The sequence below is a fragment of the Syngnathus acus genome, chromosome 12 (genome assembly GCF_901709675.1).
Source record: "Syngnathus acus chromosome 12, fSynAcu1.2, whole genome shotgun sequence".
Lineage (NCBI taxonomy): Eukaryota > Metazoa > Chordata > Actinopteri > Syngnathiformes > Syngnathidae > Syngnathus > Syngnathus acus.
In genome coordinates this window covers 2,968,343-2,992,747 of record NC_051097.1, presented here as the reverse complement: position 1 = coordinate 2,992,747, position 24,405 = coordinate 2,968,343, and the positions used below count along the sequence as shown (strand labels likewise).

Sequence of the window (24,405 nt, the reverse complement as noted above, 5' to 3'; positions counted from 1 at the left end):
AACCCCAGAGAGAAATCGGTTCCTCGCAGGAAGCCGAAGCTAAATTCCGTCTGTTTTTTAAAGCTCATAATGCCGACATTATGGAATGGCTATGAAGATCTGGACTGCTGCATGGAAAGCTGGGCCGTATCTGAACCATGCCTCAGAAAAAAGGAGGGCTGCTAGCGACCATTGCGCTAGCAAACCCAAATTTGTCTCAAACCCAAATGTCTATGAATTTTAATCATGAGAAGATTTTCAACAAACAAGATCTGGAGACAAAATCTTGAATCTTCCCAGTCATCTTATTTTGAAGAAGAGCTCTTCCAAAAAAGGAAATAGGAGTTATCAGACAAATTCAAGACTAAAGCACAAGAAAGAACTAAACTAAAAAAACGTTTTTTTGTACTGCAGTATTAGGAAGGAGGAACCAGCCGTGATGAATTGTGAAGTTGACACCTGTTAGGCAAAACTCAACCATGTTTCATGAAAAAGGTTTTCTTAACAATAAAAAAATATATATCGTGAGCTGAAATTTAACAGTGAGCACATTATCCTTCGCAACATTATAAAATAATTCTCAATAAAGTTTAATCCAATCAGCAATGTGTTCATTGGGTTTGTGTCACTGTCATCATAATTACCATGTTATTCTTTTTCATTTTGGTTGCTTCTGTTTAGAATTTCAAGCATGAAAAAAAAATTGTAGATGTTTGATGATTTCATTGTCCTGGTATTCAAAATAAAACTCTCAGAATGTGGATCTGTCATTTTGTTTCTTTTTCCAATAAGGGTTTCAAATTTGTAAGAGCAACGGGGTTCAAATATTCATTTTTTATAACTTTGTTACCACCTGATTTGCTTTTGCTATACACCATTTTCAGTACCATATTTCATTGATTTCATATTTCTTGTCTGCACCTCAACGGCACGCTGGGCTTCTCGTGTTTGGCATTGCATCTCTCTCACACTAAATTTAGAGCTGTAGCTCAAAATCTACTCACATACAATGTAAAAATAGCAAGGAGGGAGACTTGCTTTCCACACAGCTAATACGCGACACAGACGTAAGTCTGGACTTGTTTAAGCTGACAGCAAAACGTCGAAGACAGACTGAAGACAATCATGTGGCCAACAGGCCCTGAAATACTGTAGCGACAGACGGACCAAAATCTTGGATACATACGAGATTGGAACTTTATGAATCATTGTGTTGGATAAAGCAAGGCTTGAAAACAAACATCAAAAGATCATCAACAAACATCATCTGAGTGGACATCAGGTAAGTTATGACTTTTCTCTAAGTTTGTACTTACTGTGGGTTATTTTAAACAGTATGGGATTGTAAGATATGGCAGTCAGACCAACAGCTACTGTGGTGCAAATAAGACGTCAAAGCATTCTTGTCAAATGAAATAAATAAATAAATAAATAAATAAATAAATAAATAGATAGATAGATAGATAGATAGATAGATAGATAGACAGACAGACAGACAGATAGATAGATAGATAGATAGATAGATAGATAGATAGATAGATAGATAGATAGATAGATAGATAGATAGATAGATAGATAGATAGATAGATAGATAGATAGATAGATAGATAGATAGATCATGAATGATGGGACAAAACAGGATAAATAGATAGATAGATAGATAGATAGATAGATAGATAGATAGATAGATAGATAGATAGATAGATAGATAGATAGATAGATAGATAGATAGATAGATAGATAGATAGATAGATAGATAGATAGATAGATAGATAGATAGATAAATAAATAGATAAATCATGAATGATGAGACAAAACAAGATAGTGTCATTTGTTTGTGAATTACTCATGTTACTTAAAGCACAGGACAAACCTGTATGTACGTGTGTGTGTGTGTATGTGTGTGTGCGTGCGTGTGTGTGTGCGTGCGTGTGTGCGTGTGTTTAAATAAGTCATGATTACAACACGCCAAGAGGATGTAGTGTTTTATCAACACGCCAATTTGTCTCAAACAGAAGATAGAAATACATAAAAGAAATCTAGTTTCTACAATCTTTGAGTGTGCTGTCATTGTTGCGTGATGTCAAACTTTGGCATGTTGACCATGATATGCAGAAGATCTGACATTTCTGTCTTTATAGAGTCCTGAATTTCTTTGCCTTTTTTTTTCCCTTCTAAAATATCGCTGGGGGTGGTGCGATACGATTATCGGAACCCCTTTTAAGGTGGGAATGCGTCATCTTACTATACTGAGATCACTGTAATTGCATTTTCAGTGGTTTGAATAAGGGGACTTCAGAGCAGTGGGGCTGTGACATCTAAGATCATTCCCTAATTTTAGATAATAGTTATTGCATTAGTCAGCTTTTCTTATCACCGGAGACACTGTTGAGCCCTGCTGTCAGACAAGGATTAAAGACTCTGGTCTTCAATTTACACATAGGTAGAACGTCTCAAATTTTGATTTATAGTCTTTAAAATTCTCAATTGCTGGGCATCCTGGTTTCAATTCATTTGTGTCTTTCCAAAGCTGTCCAATGGGGGTCATCAAGTATTTGCCAACATTTGCCTTTATGCATTTTAACTGATTTGGGAGTATCTTATGTCGTTTGGTCGTCAAGTTGATAATGCATCACAAGTTGTGTTGTCTTGCTGTTTGTTGATTTCAGTTGCTTGTGACAACTGCGTGTCCGTGGGTGTCTGTGTTGGTGTGAGAGAGTGATAGAGAGAGAGTGAGAGAGAGCGAGAGAGAGATGGCATCTCATGTCACAGTTTGCAGAGTCATACATCAATGTGCAATACATAGGAACTCAGCCAAATACTTGACCCTGACACTCAATATTAGACCATGTGGTATACTCTATCTGTGGCAATACTATTAATCCAAGATTGAAGGATATACACTTTCAGGTAGCTCTAATCCATGTTTTATTTTAAAGTATCCAATGACTGTGTGGACCATTCGAGAGGCTGCACATCCTTAGGAAATGTGGTATTTGGTTTCCTCCCTTGGCTGGAGAGGCAAAATAGGATAGGAACAACTCTGGGGCTCTATCCAAGTCGACAGAGCGTGTGCGTTCCTGTGTAAAAACTAGCGCGTCTGGATATTTGTGCATGTGCAAGACTTCCGTTTCGGCATTTTATTTTACACACCTATCAATTTGGTGGCAGAAAGAAGACTAATCTTTGCACTAGTTGTGGACAGGTTGATCTAAATATCAATATCGATCTCAATTTTATCCAATTTCTGAAGGTTTTTGAAATGTGGGAGGAAACCGGAGCACAGGAAATCCAGAGCTGGAATTGAACGCTGCACCTCTGAATTGTGACGTTGACGTGCCCGATTTTGATTCACTATCAATATTAGGGCTGGCACGATCAAATATTTTTAGAATAAATTATTATATCAATTATTCCATCGATTAATTGAATAATTGACAAAAAAGTTATTTTACATGAAAGCGTATTACAAACCCATTTTACCAATCTATAAGTAGATGTGGGTGTGTACGCATACAATAGTTATGGATATGGCCATGACGCATTTTTAAAAAAAAAAGAAAAAAAGATTTATTTTTTGTAAACTAATTTGTAAAAAAAAAAAGCCTTTAAATGATTTATTATATAGTGCAAATTATTTGTTGTGTATTGTATTACTTTGATGATTATAACCTTTCATCAGATCAAATGTTTTCCGAATTTTCTCTTGGAAACAGGATGTTGTCAAACAAAGGTGAGCAGAGGTCTTTCAGCAATGGGCGTCTAAGAGACCAATGGGAGAAGAGAGCGCAGACAATAGCGGATCAGTGCAAAAAGGAAGTGCAGATGAAGGAGAAAAGTTCCCTCAAATTGTGAGCATTTCATGTCATGAACAATTCAAACTTGTAACTGTCATGGGAGTAGATTTGAATTTCATTTTTAATTGCCTACAGGCTTTGCTCAAAGTGGAACTATCACTGGGCTCTGGCCGCCAATGGAGATGTCACAAAAGGTGAAACCTCCGACTTCCAGAAGCTCACTTCAGAAGAGGCAGAAAAAAACAAGCCAAAAATCAAATTCAAAATTGTCCCTCCCCCTCCTCCCAAACCCAAAAGTAAAACGCCACCACCACCTCCATCTAGGAGAGCATCACCTCAACCTCTAATTGTGAAGCGCAAAGTTGAAGTGGACATATTCCGGTTACACTGGAGAGAGTCCTGGATGAGTATGAAACCACCCAAGTATCTTTTTCTTAAGGCCAATGAGAGAAAAACCAAAATTCAAGGATTTACAACTATAGATGTGGTCAGAGACAAGAACTGCAAACAAAAGCCTGAATGGATATCTACTATTGACTGGAGCCAATCCTGGAAGCAGGTAAATGGATGAAAGTGGATTATCAATCTAGTTTGTCTGTGATCATCATATCTAAACTGTTAGAAATATTTCTGGATGAAATTTAAATCATGAAAGCAATTGATAAGACATTGGACAGGACCTAATCAACGAGGCGAAATAGGAGGAAGAATATTTTGGATATACAACATGCAAAAGGATAAACAAAAGTGTTTTAAATTTTTCATTTTGTTTTACATACACGATCCTAAATGTGATACTTTCTTATTTAAAAACATTCATTTATTAGGTTTAATAAGGTTTATTGTACCGTGCTATTCATTTAATGGTAAATTTCAACTGTAAGCCTTTGGGTACCATTTTATACCAGTAGAAAATGGATGGCAGTTTGCCCCCCTCTTGGGACACCATAGCAAAATTGTCTCTTGGTGTGCATATCACACAAATAAAACAATGAAAGATATTTTCAACCTGAATAGGATTTCTCCACCACTGCTCAACCAATGACAAAAATATATAAGTAATATTAATTTACATTGTTAAAATCCATAGTAAATAAAGTGACATTCAAGCATGCAGTACCAGATATTACATCACAAAAAAATAAAAAACATCATAGGGCATAGGTGTCAAACCCAAGGCCCAGGGGCCAGATGCGGCCCGCCATATCATTTTATGTGGCCTGCGGAGACAGATTTTGCATAAACTTTGTGTCATAACTAAAACTACAAATTGTCTTCACATTTAAAAAAAATAGAGATATTACTTGCAATTCGTCTTTTTAAAATATTTGAACAGTTTTTATTAGTCTCTGATTTCAAAACAAGTTCTTCATCATTTTGTTCTGTAGCCTATATAGACGACGTTGACAATCATAATGGCCCGCCAAGGGAAACTATGACTACGATGCGGCCCGTGACAAAAATTTGTTTGACACCCCTGTCGTAGGGTTTGTAGTTGGCGTATGTAATAACTGCTTTGTGTTGCAGGTAAAAGGAACAACCCTGTCAGAGTGTTCCGGGCAGAAATCATTCCAATGGGAGATTTTGTTTCATAGAGATGAGATCCCCATTCCAATAGTAGGAGTGTATCAACTTCCTGTATGGGCTGGCACCTGGAAGATTATGAACTTTGCCTTCAGACAACAGAAGCAAATGTGGGATTGTGAATGGTCTGTTTTACGACAAAGTTTCAGTAACAAGTTTGACAAAGTGCAACAACTCTTGGAGCAGGTGGGGCTTATTGACAACAGAGACTTGATTTTCACTAAATTCCAAAATTATATTATTTTATTTAAAAAAGGTAAACTATTCAACTTCTGTCTCAAATAGGAGGAGCTCCCAGAGTGGGAAGATTCATGGAGGCTTTCAAAACCCATAATTAGTACTGAAGACTGTACACTATCTGAGCTCACGCTTGAAATTATGAAGATAAACGATGTACTACTGACTGGGTGGAACAAGTCCTGGCTGATCTCTGCATCTGTGTTGGAGGAAGAAAATCACAATGACTGGAATTCTTGTTGTCATTTCAGGCTGCAGCTCAGGTAGGTTTATGCAAGGTGACATCCGCATACCAAGAATTACCACACTACATGTGAATGAAATGTTTCATGTTTTGCTTAATGCAGGGGTGTCAAACTCATTTTTTTCGGGGGCCGCATTGTAGTCATAGCTTCTTTCGGAGGGCCATTATGACTGTCAACCCAAATAAATGTATGAGCACCTCATATTATATACAGTAAAAGCTACAAAACAAACTGACAAATAACTCGTTTTCAAATCAGACGAGTAAAAATTGGTCAAATATTTAAAAAAAAAGATATTATTAAAAGTGAAGATAATTTGCAATTCTAGTAATGACACACGAATTTGATGCACAATTTGTCTTCGCGGGCCACATAAAATGATGTGGCGGGCTGTATCTGGTCCCCGGGCCTTGAGTTTGACACCTGTGGCTTAATGGATGATTAATTCAAAATCAAGAATACATTTGGACTGCTTGTTTTTTACCGCTGATCTTCAGGCATTTACTACTGTCCGTCCCTCTGTCCATATACTGTCCGTCCATCCGTCTGTCCCTCCCTCACTCTTGTTCTGTCTGTCTGTGTGTCTGTCTGTGTGTGTGCGCGCGCATGTGTGTGTGTGTGTGTGTCTGTCTATCTGTCAGCCTGCCTGTCTGCCTGCCTGCCTGTCCGTCCGTCCATCTGTCCGTCTGTCTGTCTGTCTGTCTGTCTGCCGTCTGTCTGTCTCTCTAGCAAAAGAAACACTCTGAAATGTCTACAAAAGACTGTTGGAGATGAATTCATACAATTTCATTGAACAAATGTTGGAATTTAAGGTTTTATAATAATGTAGGTCAGAGCTTCTGACTGTGTTTAAACCAGCAGAGACCTAACACTGCCAGATACTATTTCTTCCTGAATTCTATGTACGTGCCCAGCAAATACCTTATGGTTGATGTCAGCCCGTGCTGGGTTTTCACTGCTTATGAAGATATGTCATCAACATTTCAAGTTTGTAACATTTGAGGATGACAAAAATAAGCCCACGCGGTAAAGTTATCTTACCCTACTGCTGTTCCTTAGCTCTGGTCGCAACAGCCATGTCTTTTGCTTTTTGCTAGCTGTCTTTTTTCTTTCTTCTTTCCAACTCTGTCTAAATGAGAGCAGAGCACACCAAGCGATGAATAAGACCCTGGCCGGCATCTACTTGTTTATTTTTCTTCCAGTATCAAAACATGCAGAAATAAGTTACTGTATTTTGCACCCACAGGTGGGGTAGGCCTTCTCTACAATCCCATCAAAGGCACAGCAACATGATGAAAAGGAAGCGTAATATTCTCAACACCCTCCTTACATCACAACTGAATGATGGTAATCCTGATTTCAGCGAGTGGTGGGATTCTTGGAGGACTGTGAAAAAATGGAACTCACCGGAAGAGAGTGGCCAAGGTGAGGAAGAAGACAGTGACGATTATGAATTGTTTAATGACACAGAAGAAGAGGATGAAGGAGTGGACAATAATGAGGAGAACGACGGGTTGGATGAGGAGGAAATTGAGGATGAAGAAGAGGATAGTGAAGATGAGAAAGAGGAGGATGAAGGAGTCGATGAGGAAGAGAAAGCAGAGGATACAGAGATTGAAAACAACGAAGAGGATATAGACATAATGACAGAACACCGTAATGCACAAAATGATCAAAGTGACACTGCATGTAATGAGAAAGAAGATACAGAAAATGAAGAGGAGAGCAAAGAAGATGAGTTTGATGAGGAGGAGGATGATCATGAAGAGGAGAGCAAAGAAGATGAGGAGTTTGATGAGGAGGAGGATGATCGTGAAGAGGACATCGTCGCACATGAGATCAAACTGCAGAACAATATTAACGTTCAAAACCCTGAGGAGGAGGATGACGATGGAGACAATGGGATGACTGACGATGGAGAAGAAGAGAAAGCAAATAAATGGCCTCATGACAATAGAGTGGACGTAATGCAAGAAAAGGGAGTTCATGAGCTGGACAGAGTCAAGGGAACTACTGAGCAGAAGGAGGAGGAGGAGGAGGAGGAAGAGGAGGAGGAGGAGGAGAAAGAGGAGGAGGAGGAAGAGGAGGAGGAGGAGGAAGTAGTTGAGTGGGATAGGAAAAATGAGCACATGAATGAGGATGTGAAGGTAAGGGAGGAGCGTGGAAATGCAGTCAAAGAAGAGCAAGAGTACAGGAACGTCGCACTGCAGCTCAAAGAGATATTGAGAATGATTGCAAATGAAAAGGAGGAAAATGAGGAGGAAAAGGATGAAGGGGCACACAGAGATTGTACAACAACACAAGGTCAAGCAGAGCAAGCAGCCAGAGAAAAAGAGTCGGACTTGATAAAGAGACAAGATGATATTAATGAAGAGGAGGATGTTCAGGAGGATGAGGAAGAGGAGGAGGAAGAGGAGGGTGGGTGGGCTGAGGTTGAGGAGGAGCAAAAGAGGAAAGAGACTAAGGAGGAGGTCAAGCAGACGGAGGAAGGAGATGAAGAAGAGGATGAGGTGGAGGAGAAAGACTTGAGAAAGGATGTCGTGGAGGAGGAAGTTGAAACTGATGAAGATAAGCAGACCAATGACAATGAAGGCAGAGAGAAAACAGATGGAGACGAAGATGACAGTGACACAGGGGACAATGAAAGTCACGCCTGGGCCAACAATGCTACAGATAAGAAAAATTATGATAGGGGAAAAGATCGGAAAGAACCAATCCAAAAAGCAAATACAGAAAAATTACAAGATGCAAAAGATGAAGATGAGCTTGATGATATGGAAGAATTAGTCTCTTTTGACAAGGAGGATAAGAGAAATGAAATCCCCATAAGAGAACAAGAAAAAGAAGAAGAAGAGGAAGAAGAGGAAGAGGAAGAGGAAGGGGAAGAGGAAGAGGAAGAGGAAAAGGAAGAAGAAGAAGAAGTGGAGGAAGAACAAGAAGAAGATATTGAAGAGAGATCTCTTAGCAAAGCCGAGGAAATAATGCTGAAGACAGATAAAGAGGCAGCAATTAAAAAAGAAGATGACAGTAACGTAGAGGAGGAAAAGAAGGAGCAGAAGTCCCGCAAGCCGAACGTCCCGCTTCACCTGCAATTCCACAGACTGAACTCCTCCTTCTCCTCGTGGAAACAGTCTTGGAGGGTGGCAGTGGCTCACAGGTTAAGCGATGAAGCTGATGAAGACGACGACAGCGAGGCAGAACAAGAGGAGGTGAAGGCTTGGCGCGAATCTTGGAGGATCTATCGCTGGAGAAATCCACAGGAGGATGAAGTTGCGTGTTTCTCGACAGAGCACCAGAGGGTGAAACAGAAAAGACTGGTGGATGAAGACAGCCTGCGTAAGAAAAAATGGACTCACAGCTGGAAGATGACCAAGAAGGGCGAAGACACATAAAATGCATGAAAGGAGGCTGGGGGAGTAGCTCTGGTATGATACGTTAGGTTTAAAAATATATATATAGTTAAAAAAAGACTGATCTGAATAGAATCATCTTAGCAGTTTTAACAGAATGGATCCTTGTAATTAGTGATGGGGAATGAAGATTCAAATTTGCTTCATGAACCATTTGTACTTTTCACTCTGTTTAACACTGGGCTATAGACCCCTTTATTTAAACCAACAGTGCCATCTAGAGGAGTCAAAATTTACAACTGGTTCATGAAGCAAATTTGAAGCTTTATTTTCTCATCACTTAATTTTGCTTATTGAGTTATTGTATGGGGCGGCTTGGTGATGCACTGGTTAGCACATCCGCCTCACAGTTAGGAGGGTGCGGGGTCGATACCACCTCCAGCCCTCTCTGTGTGGAGTTTGCATGTTCTTCCCGTGCCCGCGTGGGTTTTTTCCAGGCACTCCAGTTTCCTCCCACATCCCAAAAAACATGCTTAGTAGGCCGATTGAGCAGTCCAAATTGCCCATAGGTGTGAGTGCCAGTGCGGATGGGTGTTCGTCTCTGTGTGCCCTGCAATTGGCTGGCAACCAGTTCAGGGTGTCCCCCGCCTACTGCCCGATGGCTGCCGGGATAAGCTCCAGCACGCCCGCGACCCCGTGGGGACAAGCAGTATAGAAAATGGATGGATGGATGGATGGATGGATGGATGGATGGATGGATGGATGGATGGATGGATGGATGGATGGATGGATGGATGGATGGATGGATGGATGGATGGATGGATGGATGGAGTTATTGTATGTGTATCAAGATTTTAACCAAATTTCCAGCGAGCACTACAGTTTAAGGATTTCAGTTTTCTCCATGTTGTAAAAGATGAAGACGCAAGAGTGAAAAGGAGATGTTGGTTAACAAATTCATTTACAGACCAGTTAAAAATATAACATGGATAGAAGGGAACATGGCAGTGAATGAGTTTTAAGAAGTCCAGTTTGTGTTTAATGACAACAACATGTGACCAGGTTCAAGAACTGGCAAAGTTGGCAGCAAGTTGGTTCATTTCTGGGCGCGGCTGGGAAACTAATGATGAGGCAGAAGAACAGTCTCATGGATCCGTGCAGAAATGAGAGACTCATGGAGGGAATGTGGCGCAAGGCTTGGCAATAGGCACTGATAAAGATTCAAAGAGGTGTCGCTTAACAAATGCACAATACCACATGATATAATTACAGTTCATATTGAAAACCATACACATTTTCAGAAATATTGACTCTAGAGAAGACCAAAGTTCAATTTTGGTTCTCACCCTGACAGAAACTCATACTCTTCATAATTGTTCTACTGTCCTACTTGGCGTGTTTTATAAATTGTTTATTCAATTTTTTTTTAAAAACACAATAATTCATCACAATATTGAGTTTTATTGCACCCGATTCATCATACCTCAAATCATTGCCCATGAATTTTCTTTCTATATTTCATGAGATTTATCAGAGCATTGATATTCTAAATATGTGTGGGGAATATGAAGCGCAATGATTAGAATATTAAATGTATGTGTGCATAATTGGATTTGTAAATGTGTAAAATAAGGTCTGAATGCACAACCACCAGATTTGTAAATGTGTACAAGAATGATAAAATATTCAGTAAACGATGTCTGGTTTGATTTGTAAATAAATCTACGGGAAATATTACAGTATCTACTGATATTGAGTAAATGTATAATTGTGTTTGGTATGCTCATAAGTCATTTTCCAATTGTCTTTCTAGTAAGATCAAAGAAAATACTTGCAAAGAAAAAAATATCATTGTCTCGAAAGTTTGTGACTAAAAAGGCAAGGATTAAAAATGAATATGACAACTCTATTGGTGCGTCGTTTATGCTTATGTTGCAATGGCATTTTGTGTCCACCAGAGGACAGCATGCAGCCGTTGCATTCACTCCCATATGGCTGACCTGCCTGTGGAAGGTATACTGAATATGACTCATTTGTCATTTATGAACAAAATAAAGCCTAAATCCCTGAGTTTTAGTATTTGCTGAAAATACATTGAAGCGCAAAAACAATACAGTTCCAACTTTCAACTGTTAAGCCAGATACTATGAAGGCCTGGGCGATATATGACTGAAAATTTGATCAGAATGTAAGTAATCAGCCGATATTGATGAATATTGATTATTTTACCTATTCAAAATAAGACAGATATTAAATGGATTGAAAAAAAAGTGCAACAATTCATATTGTAAAATAAGTACACGGAGGTACAAAAACGTCGGCAACCTTAACTTTCTGTATGATACACATGAGTAAGTAAAGGTGTTGTTGCCTGTACTGCTTTCAAGAGTAAAATTAGACCATATTCAAGCTGAATGATAATGTTCTATTTTTCTCTTTTGAAGACAGCACCTGTAGATGATTAATGTGTTAATATTAACATTAAAAACAGACATAATATGGATATTGCATCTTAATGGGCATACCAGTGGATGGACATTGATGGAATTCAAAAGAGAAAAATGCAGCCATGCAGAAATTAACTTTGATTATATAAACGTATGGATTTTTTTTATAGCAACACTAAAAAGGCACTTCATGCAAGAGTATGAAGTTCATAAACATGAACTGAATCTCAGTGAGCATTTGAGGGGATTGATATGGATGTTCTGTCAACCATGCATGCCATTTTCTTCCTGAGTGTAAAAAGGCCGCCAGAGGGCGCCAATGACTAGTATCCGCAGCCTTTGCGAGTACTCAGTCTCTTGAAATAAATTCGGTTTTTTCCCTTGCGTTTTTTACTTTCACAATTAGCTCATTTCATCCATCCTGACTACCATTTCCAAGAAATGTCTACTACGTATTCACCAAATTCAAAGTGTGCGCATGAAAATTCGCTGTTTGATTTGAGTGTTTTTCTTGGTATTCCTATTAAACGTTGATAAACCAATTTCACTTCAAATTGATGATATCAAAACAAATATGACAGGGAGAATAAAGCAGAAGAAAAACGTCAGCGCGTGAGTCACTTGACGGTCGGAGAGCGAGGAGTTCGTTTGTGTGTTTATGCGCGCATGTGTATGCGCGTGTGCTGCCTGACTCACTCTGTCTGCTCTCAGATGCTTCGACATCGCTCTGCCTTCTTCTGTGAGTATTCACGATTTTTTATCCTCCATATTCGCAAGCCGACCTGCTGTTTTGCATGTGTGAGTTTTAGAGGAAAACACTGTTTGTGTGCACGAGGAGGTTTGGTCTTGTTCGGACCGGGAAAACGGTGATTTTTTTTAAGTTCGTGGCAGTAGTTAAAACTTGATGAGCCCGGGGATAAATCGAAATATGATAGAGCACATTAAAATATTACACCTAATATTTTTTTTTTATATGCAACGTGTTTGTTTGTCACGTGGTGATAGTAGATGAATAAGAAAAGCAGAGCTGTGTGATTGCATGTTGAGCGTCTTTATTGAGCGTTGCATTGAACTGAATATTGTCAGGATTATGGTAATTGTCGATAGTTACTGTCAAGTAGTATAGTAACTAAAAAGTGAGAGCCATGTAAAACTGTGTTGTTTGTTTTTATATGGGACAGGCATGGGTTTTGCCAAAATTGAAATCAATCAGCACCCCAAACACTTTTTTTGTGTGTAACTCCAGCATAGTGGAGAAGTGGAAATTGGGTGTGCCTCACAATCATGAGGTTCAGTGTTTGAACGTCAGCTCTTGCCTTGGTGTTGAACTGGCATGTTCTCCTCATTCTTAAGAGTTGCTTTTCCCTCAGCTTCCTCCCACTATCCTAAAACGATGTCCATGTTGGGTTGATTGAACACTGGACATTATCCTTATGTCTGAATTTCCGTTTGTCTATACCAGGGGTGTCAAACTCATTTCACATTGTGGGCCACATACGGCCCCGGTAGATGCCAAGTGGGCCGGACCATTAAAACTATACCATACTATGCTATAAATAACCAAAATATCATGTCTTTCCTTTTTTTTTGGGTGTCGCACATCATCCGTTCATCATCCTGCCAATTTGTCATTTTGTAACGATTTACGTGAACTTTTGGGTGTGACATGGGTGTCAAACTCATTTTTTTTGCGGGCCGCATTGTAGTCATAGCTTCTTTCGGAGGGCCATTATGACTGTCAACCCAAATAAATGTATGACCACCTCATATTATATACAGTAAAATCTGCAAAACAAACTGACAAATAACTCGTTTTCAAATCAGACGAGTAAGAACTGGTCAAATAATTAAATAAAAAGATATTATTAAAAGTGAAGACAATTTGCAATTCTAGTAATGACAAACAAATTTGATGCACAATTTGTCTTCGCGGGCCACATAAAATGATGTGGCGGGCCGTATCTGGGCCCCGGGCCTTGAGTTTGACACCTGTGGTCTATACCATGGATACGCGACTCCGGTCCTCGAGGGCAAACGGTCAAATAATTAGCAAGGTTTGCAGAAGCTGGATAACAATCCTGATCATTTGAATAAACTGTGTTGCAACAGGGAGACATAGAAACCATGTAGGGCACCAGCCCTTGAGGACCCAAGTTGGCTACCCATGCTTTACATTGTATTTGCTCCTGCCCTTCAGAGTGCAAATTGCGTCTCACCGAGGCTCAAGCTTACCCACAAACCTGTTGATAAGTGGTATTAAAAATTATGAGTGGTCAGATTTGAATGACAATACCACTAGTTCATTTTTGTCATCATTCATGCAAACAAACAGATAATATTTTGTGTTTAATCAAAACAATACATTCGCAAGCGTCTGCTTTTACTTTGGAAAACAATAATTGCGCCAATAACTGAATCAGTTTGGAAAAAAAAATGGTGAATACAACATTAATCCCTCGTGTGTGATATTGTTTGTTATTAATAGTTTTTAATCACTAAACAATACCAAATAAACAGTAAATTGGGGAATATATGGTTTTATAATACAGTTTTATGTCAAATAAAAATGCATCCGATTATTCAATTAATCGATGGAATAATCAGCTGAATAATTGATTCTAAAAATATTTTTAGCTAGTAACTTTTTAAGGGTTAGGGTCAGAAGCAGGTGGATTTTTTTTAAACTGTCATAGCTATAAATTACAACAAACGGTAAAATCTATGTTGTGCAAGCTTTTGTGGGTCAAACAAAAAAATATCTCAAAAACATAATGGTCCAGAAAAAAGTAAAAAACATTTTCTTAAATCGCCCAAAAATATAATACAGAAACTCTCGCTGAAATTTACTGACCAGTATAATTTACACATAAGCTACATTGAGCCTGGGTTGCTCTAAAGTATGGGCAGAAGCTGCTGGTTGATTGATTTTGTTAGTTTTTTGAAGTCCGAGGGTTCCAGAAAGAACCTATGCAAGCACAGCTGGATCTTATTTCTTCTACCACAGCCCATTAGCACAGTAGCTAGCCTGCTAGCTAACATAGTATACAACAAACACATGCTCTGCTTTTTTTCTCTCTTTCATTGAGGGCATTGATTTTCTGTTCAGAACATTATGGGGATGTTCCTCTTGTCCTTTTGCTACATTTTCAGGATAGGCTATGCTTTTTTCTGTTGACTTCTATGACGCTTTCATGACAAGATTTGTGTTTGTTGCACCAGGAATCAACTGGCTGGTAACAGCACAGGGCTCAACAGTCACACAATATGACAGCATTCTCTCGATGGTACAGCAGTAGAAACTGACCAGGCGCTCCTGCAACAAGCTTGCCCTCAGGAGTTTTCTTTTAGGTAATGTATGAATTGCTTGTCTTTTTGTGGATTTGGTGTTTATAATCAATGTCAGGTGACCCAGCAACTTGAAATTTGCGGCCTTCTGTGCAGCCAAAACACCTAAATAAGGTGATGCTTAATTTTGCCGTCCAAAGTCATTTACTTGTTTATAATGTACATGTATGGGGTTTTTACTGTTATACTAAATGAATTAAAAAAATATTTACTACATCTATTAGGAATCTAATATTTATTGTTTGAGCCATGTACTCTCATTATCCTGGCTTTGCAATGGTGAAACAAGCCCTCCACTTCAGGTACAATGAAAGAAGATCAGTGTTGGCATACCCTGACGTTTTAGTTAATTTGTCTCTTACGACTCCAAGAGCACTTTTCTGCTCCAGCAAAGTCTATAAAAGGCATGCTTGCGTTAGTTTGGCATCAATGATGGATTTGAGAGACTTGTACAACCTCAAACAACTTTGGTAAAGTACAGTTGTGTGCCAGGTCCTCACTTTTAACATCGGTGAGCTCCCTCCTCACAAATGTGGATGGATAAAATAAAAATCCACATCGTTTGAAAAATTGTAATATATTCTCATTAACGTTGCATCTTTTTTGTTCTTGTGTCTCATTTTGACTTCTGGACCTGCTTGTTCTCCTGCCAGTACTTGGATTCTATAGTCTCCTTGTCGTTCCTCGTTCTTCATCCTCCACTCACCGACGTCAGTGGAACATTTCAATCTCTTATGTTATTGAGGTTAATCTGATTATGAAGATTACTTCTCAGAGAATTCCTCATCAATGACAGCCAAGATGGAGACTCCTTTCTACCATGACGACTCCCCCGCCATCCACAGCTTCAGTCAATTTTCAGAATACGAACGCTACGCTGGAAACAAGATGTTAATGTGTAAGAAGGCCATGTCTGTAGGAAGCCATCATTTCCCAGGCAGTGGTAGCATTGTAGCAGGAGGAAGAGGTACCAACCCCAATAACCTGGGACTGGCCAACAATACCTCCTTAATGACTTCATCGGCATCCTCGGCTGACATGAACATGCTGAAGCTAGCCTCCCCTGACCTGGAGCATCTGATCATCCAGTCCAACCAGGGACTGGTCACCACCAGCCCTCTGTCCAACTCCGCCAACCCGTTCATGTATCGGAACCAGGCCACCAACGAGCAAGAAGGCTTTGCCGATGGCTTCGTTAAAGCGCTCGCGGACCTTCACAAGCAGAACCAGCTGGTGGGAGGGCACATGTCACCATCCTCCTCCACCAATGTCTCCTTACAAGCATCCTACCAGAGGAACTTGATGTCCACGAGCGACGTGCCCATCTACACTAACCTCAGCAGCTACAACCAGGGACAGCTGGCATATTCTGGAGCGCAGATGACTTACAGTGCCAGCTCAGGCCATAACGGCGGTGGAGCCCCTCAACCACATATCAGAGGTTTGGATGCCCCTCAAACTGTCCCAGAAGTCCCTCATCTACCGGGAGACCCCACATCACCTCCTTCCCTCTCCCCCATTGATTTAGAGACACAAGAGAGAATCAAAGCTGAGCGTAAGAAACTCCGTAACCGCATCGCGGCATCCAAATGCCGTAAACGTAAACTTGAGCGAATCTCACGATTAGAGGAGAAAGTGAAGATCCTGAAGAGTCAGAACTCAGACCTGGCTTCCACCGCCTCTATGTTGCGGGAGCAGGTCTCTCAGCTCAAACAGAAGGTCATGAGTCATGTGACCAACGGTTGCCAGATTGCCGTTAGCTCTCCCAACAAATCTGGAGGAAGAGGCGGCAGTGCTGGCAGCGAGGACTCCAGTTGCTGAGGGGGGGAGGGGGGCACCTCAGAAGAACAAAGGAAGGAGATAAACCAAATGGTAAAATTTGGGAATTTCACTCATGCTCGATGCTGTCAAACAGAGCTTAGTGAAAGTGGCTCAGGGTCAGTTAATGCTCCGTGGATGGTTTGACATTTAGCCAGAGATCACACACTGCTGACTGTGAAAGGCTTTAATAGCAGACATATGAGGTTCCTGGCCACCAAGAAAGTTACATGGAACAATTTGCATTTCTTTGAATCATGTTATTTAAAGAGACAATTTTTCAGGATTTGACACGACTTTGAAACACTTTAAATGGTGGAACTATTATTTATTAGTTTTGATTATTATTGCATCTTATCATACTTCAAGTGGAACTCAAACTCTTTTTCACATGTTAAATTGACTTTTTTCGAATAATTAAATCAGCCAGTGTGAGGGCATACAGACATGTATGAATACGTCATTAAAATCAGTAACAAGCAACTTGTTGAATGCTTTTGATTCGATTGTCACTGTATTTCTGAGTTCAAATTTTAAGAACACGTGTTTACCAATATGTTGATGGATTTTGCTATTCTGTTATGTTACTGTGTTTGGTTTGTGTTTTTATTTTCATTATATGTAGTATACGGATCAACTCTGGTTCACGGTCCAATTTTCAAATGTAAATTTGGGGATTATTCATGTGTTGCTGCTCAAACTTTAAAATGTTTATTGCCACGTCATGTTAAAAATAAAGTCTAATGATCGGTTGGTACCGGTCAGTACTTTTTGTCTTTTGTCTGATAGAAGCTTTCTTTGCCAGAAAAAATAGTCTTATTTTGGTTTAGAATTTCTTTTTCAAGTTCTGATTTATTTATTAATATTTTTATAAATAAAAATATACATCAAATATCAGGATGAAAATGAAGAAGTAGCAAATTTCCGTTTCAGAGGGAATCTTTTTTTCCCAGGCTTTCATGTTAGTGTGCCAAAACAGTCCGTTGGACGGACTGAGAGGTTTGTTGGCACTTGACCTGGACATGTACGATTACACGGATGTACGAAAAACCACTTCCGTCCGTCATCTGTGCATTATTTATTTATTTTTTTCAACTTATTTCATCCCTCACCCTTTGGACCACTCTGTCCCTGGGAGGAAAATACCCACATATTGGATTGAATAAGAAAATTGATATAAATCACAAACTCAAGTACTAAATTGAAAACTAGATTGGGGTATCCAGAGTCGTACATTGAAAACAGGATGGTAGCCTTCAAGGACACGCCGGATTTTAAGTAATCATTCTTATATTGTTTTTTTTCCTCTTTTTAAATGCAGGGGTGGGGACAGGGCAACACTGCCTGCCTGCCCTAACAGCCCGTCCCTGTTATGTGCACTATATATATGAATACTGCTATGTGACCCATTGGGTTATCTCACCTGCTACACAGAAAGAAGGTTTTCATTTTAGACCTTCATGTTTAGTTTGCATATTCTCCCTGTGTTTGCGCTGCTTTTCTCCAGGTACTCTGCCTTCCGCCCACATTCCAAAAACATGTTCGTTAATATAGCATTCCTTTAGTCATCCCCAGAGGGGGAAATCGAAGTGTTACAGAAATCCAGGGTAATGCAACAAACAGCTGAATATTGTTTAAAAGAAATAATATTGAAATGTGTAATGCATACAACAGCTTTTCAGTGTGAGTAAAGACAGACGTTGAGTATGGATGACGCAAACTTGATCGAGTTTAGTGGTGATGAGGGTGCAATGACAAATCGAGGCCCACACAGCCATTAGAAGGTCTAACGGTACCTGAAGAGCTTAGTTGTACCCCTGAGTAGTATGATGATGATGCGATGGAACTGCCAGTCTGCCAGCTCATCGTAGAGAGGGTGAGAGGAGTGGCTCAAGATGGTTTACCCTTTGTTCTTTGTCCTCCTCTCAGTCACAGCTTCTATGTTATCCAGCTCTGATTCATTCAAAGAGCGGGTCGTTATCACCCTACTGAGCCTGTTCATGTTTTGAAGAGCAAATTATAAGTCAAGTCAAAGCTGAGAGAAATGTGAATCATATACAATGTGGCCAGTTAGTCTACTAATAAATTGATTTTAAAAGTAACTAAGTTAGTTTACAAGTTAATTTATTAATTCCTTTAGGCAGAGGCCAACATCGCCGCTTAACATAAAAATGACAACTAGTTTTCTAATACTTTATTACAAGTGCATTTTTAACAGTAATGTTTATGTGGGGCTAAAGTTTTTTATTTAAAAGATAAAATAAAGACTGGACACTGCTGTAGTGTTTTTTGTTTTGCTTGGAATGTGAGTCTGCTTTCTTGATAAGTTCTGTGAATTTTCCATTTGTGCTTTTCATGTTGCTGTTAATGTTTTAGCACTGTTGTCCCATCAGAACAAAAAGTTGTGAAAAAGCAAAGAGGAAAGAGTGAATGAAAAAAAACAAGATTCAATCATTTGACGCTATCATAAATTAGGTCTACTGAGATGTTGCCGTCTTTAGTGAAGATAAAAGATGAAGCAGACATCATCTCTCAACGGTAGAATACATAGCTGATGTTTATTATGGCGAAATGAAAGTGATTGTAACAATATTTAAAATTTTGATGAAAAAATTATTCACTAACAAAATATGTCCAAGTTGCTAATAATTGGGGGAGGGTTAAATGTATATACTGATTCTGTTTTGTCGTTTGTTCTTTTTCCATAGCACAAACAAGCAAATTGTTTACAACCTACAGGCCACTCACAACTTGAACTGCCAATTAAATCTTCAAAAAAGTAACACGCAGTGTGGCACAGTACAGATCGTACATCACAGAAAGGTTCACTTTTAGGTATGGCTAAAGAATAACTATTTCTCAGAATGATTTATCGAAGAGGTTATAAAAATCCTTCATTAAGAAACAATTTGCAGCATTTTAAATTGGTACTTAGAATCAGCAGACATTATTAAAGCATGCAAAGCATGTTTACAGCATGTGCCATGTAGTACGTAGTGTGTTATGTGCAGCAACTCAAATGCACAACACAATGCAGAGAACGGATTACAAGTTATTTATATAAGAATTTAGGTTGTAGGTGGTGCTGCCAGAGGGGGAGACTCAGCTGACGCAGAGTGGCGGAGGGGGACTCAAAAGGCCTTGAGTATTTTCAAACAGATGGAGACTGGGTTGGAACGTTGGATATGGGAAACGGACCAACAAATCTGGGCACATATTTGTAAGCTTAAGAGGTTGCTAGCAAAATCTTTTAGCTCGAGTGATAACAGGATGACAAATCTCACAAGATTTATGACAATACTTCCAGAACATTTGAATCAGGAGCAGCGAGATTTTTGAGGGGGCATGAAAGTCTACTTTTTAAGGTACAGCTAGGTGGAAGCAACTAGATTTGTGGTATTTTCATGACCGCAGTCACTCATCTTTCATTTCATGTGCTTTGGTGTTAAGGTGATCAAGCTTGTTGAGAATTTTGTTTTTGGGCATCTTGAAAAACTCAAATTTTTTGCAGTCTGACTATACGATAAAAGGCTCTGTAGTATACCTTCAAGATGACAATGCCACTCTTACATCAGAGACATTAAAACAAGAAGTGTCAATAAAGAAAAAGCATGGTAAAGCATTCCGTATGTAACTTATGTATATCTTTTCACTGGCAATTTGTAAACAAATAGTAGGGGCGGAGCTACACAGTGGCCAGGTGTGGCCATGGCCACGCCACCCTTCTTTATTTTTTTCTAATTTGATACTTGTGACTTTCCCACCATTTTCACATGGTTGTAATGTTGTTAGATCACAATGCAGACTTAATTTTTATTTTTAGTTTGGTGAGGTTTGTATGCACACTGTACTGTTTGCAAGTAAACTATGTTGTGTAAACACGTGCGACAATTGGTGCTCCCGTTGGACAGAAATGACGAGGGCAGCATTCGGAGCACAAACCCGCAAGTTTGATGATTCAAGATTTCTGCATGATGCATTCTTGCTCTGCATACCTTTGCAGTGTTAGAGCTGCAAAATAATTTGGTGTGTCAAGAGCAGCCCATTCAGTGCAGATTTTGCGACACCATGTTTCTAAATTTTGTGTACAGTAACTCGCAGGAGCTTGTGTGTCAAGACGAGGGATGATCAGATATGATCAACATTCACTATGGTGGCTTGTTAAGCCCAAAAAGTTGTAAAATCTTCTATTCTATAAGGATCAGCAGTGGTTTGTATTGATTTGGAGACGCATCAAGACCACCACGTAAAGTGGGTCACGGTGCAGATGTTTGATCCACATGATTGTGTATATTCACACCTGCATATAAAATCTGGACCAGCATTGAAAATGACACCTGGTCCATTCAAAGTGAACCAAACTGGATGTGTGCAAACACAGTTTCAGAACAAAATTGTCATGAAGTGAGTGGAGCTGGGCGACCAAATGTAGCTTGGACCAGGGTTTATTGAACGAACTCAAAAGACACTTTCACTTCCAAGTCCAAGTCGAGTCTCAAGTTTTTTCATTTTTTGTCAAGTCAAGTCACAAGTCATCAAAACAGCGACTCGAGTCGACTCGAGTCCAAGTCACAGTGACTCATTCCCATCTCTGGACTATTGGATTCGTACATTAAATTTCAATCAAAACCATCGCTTTCACACAATAATAAGCAAGCAACATGGCTGAGAAGTCATTATTTATCATATCATTGACAGTCACGATTTCATTAAATAAAATGCACTGTTGTCCATCCCCAAAATGGACTATGAGAAAGCAAATCAACTAAAGTTAAAATGGCATTCTCTCGTAAATTAAGCTGAGCACATTAATTTTTTACTTAGACTTGATTCTGCTTGTATAACGAGTGCGTGGATCAAGTTTCAGGATATATGTGCAGCTTATTGAAAAAAGAAACCATCACCATGGATGCTATGATAAACAATGACTTTTCAGTTACATACTCGGTGGTTATGAGTATGCAAATGTATATGTGCGAATGTTTGCGCATGCTTACGTCCACCCATCAGTGAAATGGCGTGACATGCTGGCTATACGTCTGAAAATGTTCTGGCACCGCCCCTGCAAATGACTGCTCACTAATATGCGTAAAAGAGGGTGCTTTTGAAATCATTTTTCCATTCAATTTTCCGCTGAAACAGTCTGCGAGAGTTTTCCTGCTGCGTGTTAATGACATCCTTCCTGATGATTAGCTATGAGTCAATGTGACTCACAAGTGAAACTGTGTTTGACCGAGTATTGACGTGCTACTGCCTCTGTTGATTATAATGATAATAGCTGTTGCCATGTGTCAAGTACAAGTCTAAAGAGAGTTCCCACTTATCACTGGATTGTGCCAAACCACACAACCTTCATTAATAGTTATTAAGAAAAGGAGCATCGTGTCAAATACACATGACTTCATTGGGATTTTTGGAGTGGAGCCAAAGTGAGTCACCTATGTGACAATAGATTACAAACAGGCCCTATTCTACAATGTGACAACTATTTTAACCATACTCCTCTCAACACGACAACCATAATAGCTTGAAAATCAGACAGACAGACTATTTCTTGTGGTCTATGGAAGCTCGGACGATTGTGTACAGCAAAATGTTGGTGATCAACCAGTTTGCAAGTGGGAGTGCTATCTATTTTGCTATTGCGTGCTAGGGGAGAAGCATCGGCTCCACGCATGCAAAAAGAATCAATAAAGACATTAACCAGACGGGTGACACTGCAGGACAGAAGATTGAGATGCTTGAGTCACTGCGAGATCACTGAGTAAACTTATCTTCATCATTCACCTACTCCTCATGACACTTTGTAGCAGAGGGGGCGCTCTTTTGCCAACAGACTAACTCAACTTTGACGCCAGAAACAGCACCTCAGTTTAGATCATCTTTTATAACATTCAAGATAATTGTTTGAGAATCTGCAAAGCTGTTTTTAGTAACAGCTTTTTTCCTTGCCTTCTTTGTTTCTTTCTGTTTTGTTGTTCTATTGTAGTGATTGATAAACATGCTGTGTAACAATTGCTCTCACATTAAGACTACCGACAATTTTGTTTCGAAAAGTTGTTTCTGCGATTTACAACTGTATCCAAAATATGGGAGACCAGTCAAGATTTTCTTTGTCTGACAGTTAGGTTGAGATTTTTTTTTTTGTGTGTGCAGTTTTTCCATATTCTGCTCCAGATGGAGTGACCCACTTACAGAGAGGGGGGGACAGAGAGAGCGAGAGAAAGAGAGAGAGAGAGAGAGAGAGGCTATGTGCCATTTCTCGTGACTAATACCCCCTCCACCCACACCTCAACACACAAACACACGTACACATACGTGCACTCACACAAACACATGCAAACACAACCTCAAACAAAAAAACTCAAAGTTCGGCGATTTTCTAAGTAAAAATAATGACATATTTGAATAAAAATGTGTTGACTGGACATCAGTGTGTGTTGTACTTAAAATAGGTTTCCATTTAATAAGCCTTTCAGTTAGTACTGTCTTGTGACTGACCTCAAAACTCAGTAAAATAAAATGAATGTAATTTGTTTTTAGTACACAAGTAGCAATATGTACCTACTGGAGTCTGGTGTAATTATGGAATAGTAATAAAAATGAAAGTTCAAGTTATAACTTGATTAGAAGGGACTTCTATGAATGTAATTCAGCCTTTTTAATCTTCACCTTTCTTCACTGCGTCTTCCTTTGCCTCCAATATACCTGATCTTTACACTGGGTTGAAAACTCAATCCATCTCAAATTTGGGAGATAAGAAGAGCTCAGGGACAATTATGTAAATCTGATTAATTTCATTCCCTGATCTGGTGTTGACCTCAAGTCAGATCTCTGGAACACACCGGCCTGTACTCCTGCGTTCTTACCTAGAGGGAAGTCTGCATCTTCCTTCATTCTATCTTTCTGCCACATTAAATATTCATGAGACTCACCTGAGGCATCACAGAGCCCCCACCCAGTGACACTGCCTAAAGCTGTGATGTCACACTGAGGTGATAGTGGTTATCTTGATGGGAGTGGGTCTCTGGGGGGGGGGGGGGAAGCGACACAACATGGTAGATGTCAGCGGGGATATGATGCAAGAGGAGACTTGAGTGACTGACAGCTGCTGACTGGCAGCAGAGTCACATTCACTTCCTTTGTCAAAGATGATATTCTCCATCAATCTCTTCCAATGGACTTGCATGAGGACAGAATAAAGTTTTACATTGACAGCTCAGCAGAAATTGGAGACAAGATGTGACACTATTGGGGGGAAAAAACATAAGCGATGTTAGACTGAAAGTATAATGCCTCAAACAGTTGTGTTTTGAACATTCCAGTCAAATGTGTCATTATATTAGGGCTGTCACTATCAAATATTTTTTTAATTAATTATATTATTAATTAGTTAACTGATTGTATTTGTTTACTCTGTGCTATTTAGTGATAATTAAAAGAACTAAACAACAGCTAAGCAATATCACAGAGAAGGAGAAGGATTGATGGTCATTGTTTTCCAAAGCAAAAGCAGATCTTGTTTATTATTTTGATTGAACACAAAAGATATGTCAATTTGCTCTCATGAAAAACTACAGAAATAAGAGAATTGTTACTTTTT

The 24,405-nt window shown here is 39.4% G+C and overlaps 2 protein-coding genes across 2 annotated transcripts; both read left to right on the top strand.

The window, feature by feature from the left end:
• Positions 1-1,007: 1,007 nt before the first annotated feature.
• On the top strand, positions 1,008-9,470 carry LOC119131511 (golgin subfamily A member 6-like protein 6). Its single transcript, XM_037266020.1, has 7 exons — positions 1,008-1,261; positions 3,696-3,830; positions 3,912-4,335; positions 5,304-5,546; positions 5,646-5,860; positions 7,089-7,941; positions 8,389-9,470. Exons 2-7 carry the CDS (start codon positions 3,697-3,699, stop codon positions 9,232-9,234), a joined length of 2,715 nt encoding a protein of 904 aa, XP_037121915.1. The 5' UTR covers positions 1,008-1,261; position 3,696; the 3' UTR covers positions 9,235-9,470.
• Positions 9,471-11,834: 2,364 nt separating this feature from the next.
• On the top strand, positions 11,835-17,574 carry june (JunE proto-oncogene, AP-1 transcription factor subunit). The gene is made up of 3 exons (XM_037266028.1): positions 11,835-12,378; positions 14,859-14,987; positions 15,638-17,574. The coding sequence occupies exon 3, from the start codon at positions 15,774-15,776 to the stop codon at positions 16,803-16,805; it is 1,032 nt and encodes a 343-aa protein (XP_037121923.1). The 5' UTR covers positions 11,835-12,378; positions 14,859-14,987; positions 15,638-15,773; the 3' UTR covers positions 16,806-17,574.
• The last annotated feature ends 6,831 nt before the right edge of the window (positions 17,575-24,405 follow it).

Coding starts and splice junctions, on each gene's coding strand:
- LOC119131511 (XM_037266020.1), top strand. CDS start 3,697: ATGTTGTCAAACAAAGGTGAGCAGAGGTCTTTCAGCAATGGGCGTCTA. Junction 3,831..3,911: donor GAGAAAAGTTCCCTCAAATT/GTGAGCATTTCA, acceptor AATTGCCTACAG/GCTTTGCTCAAAGTGGAACT. Junction 7,942..8,388: donor AAGAGGAGGAGGAGGAGGAA/GTAGTTGAGTGG, acceptor GATGTCGTGGAG/GAGGAAGTTGAAACTGATGA.
- june (XM_037266028.1), top strand. CDS start 15,774: ATGACAGCCAAGATGGAGACTCCTTTCTACCATGACGACTCCCCCGCC.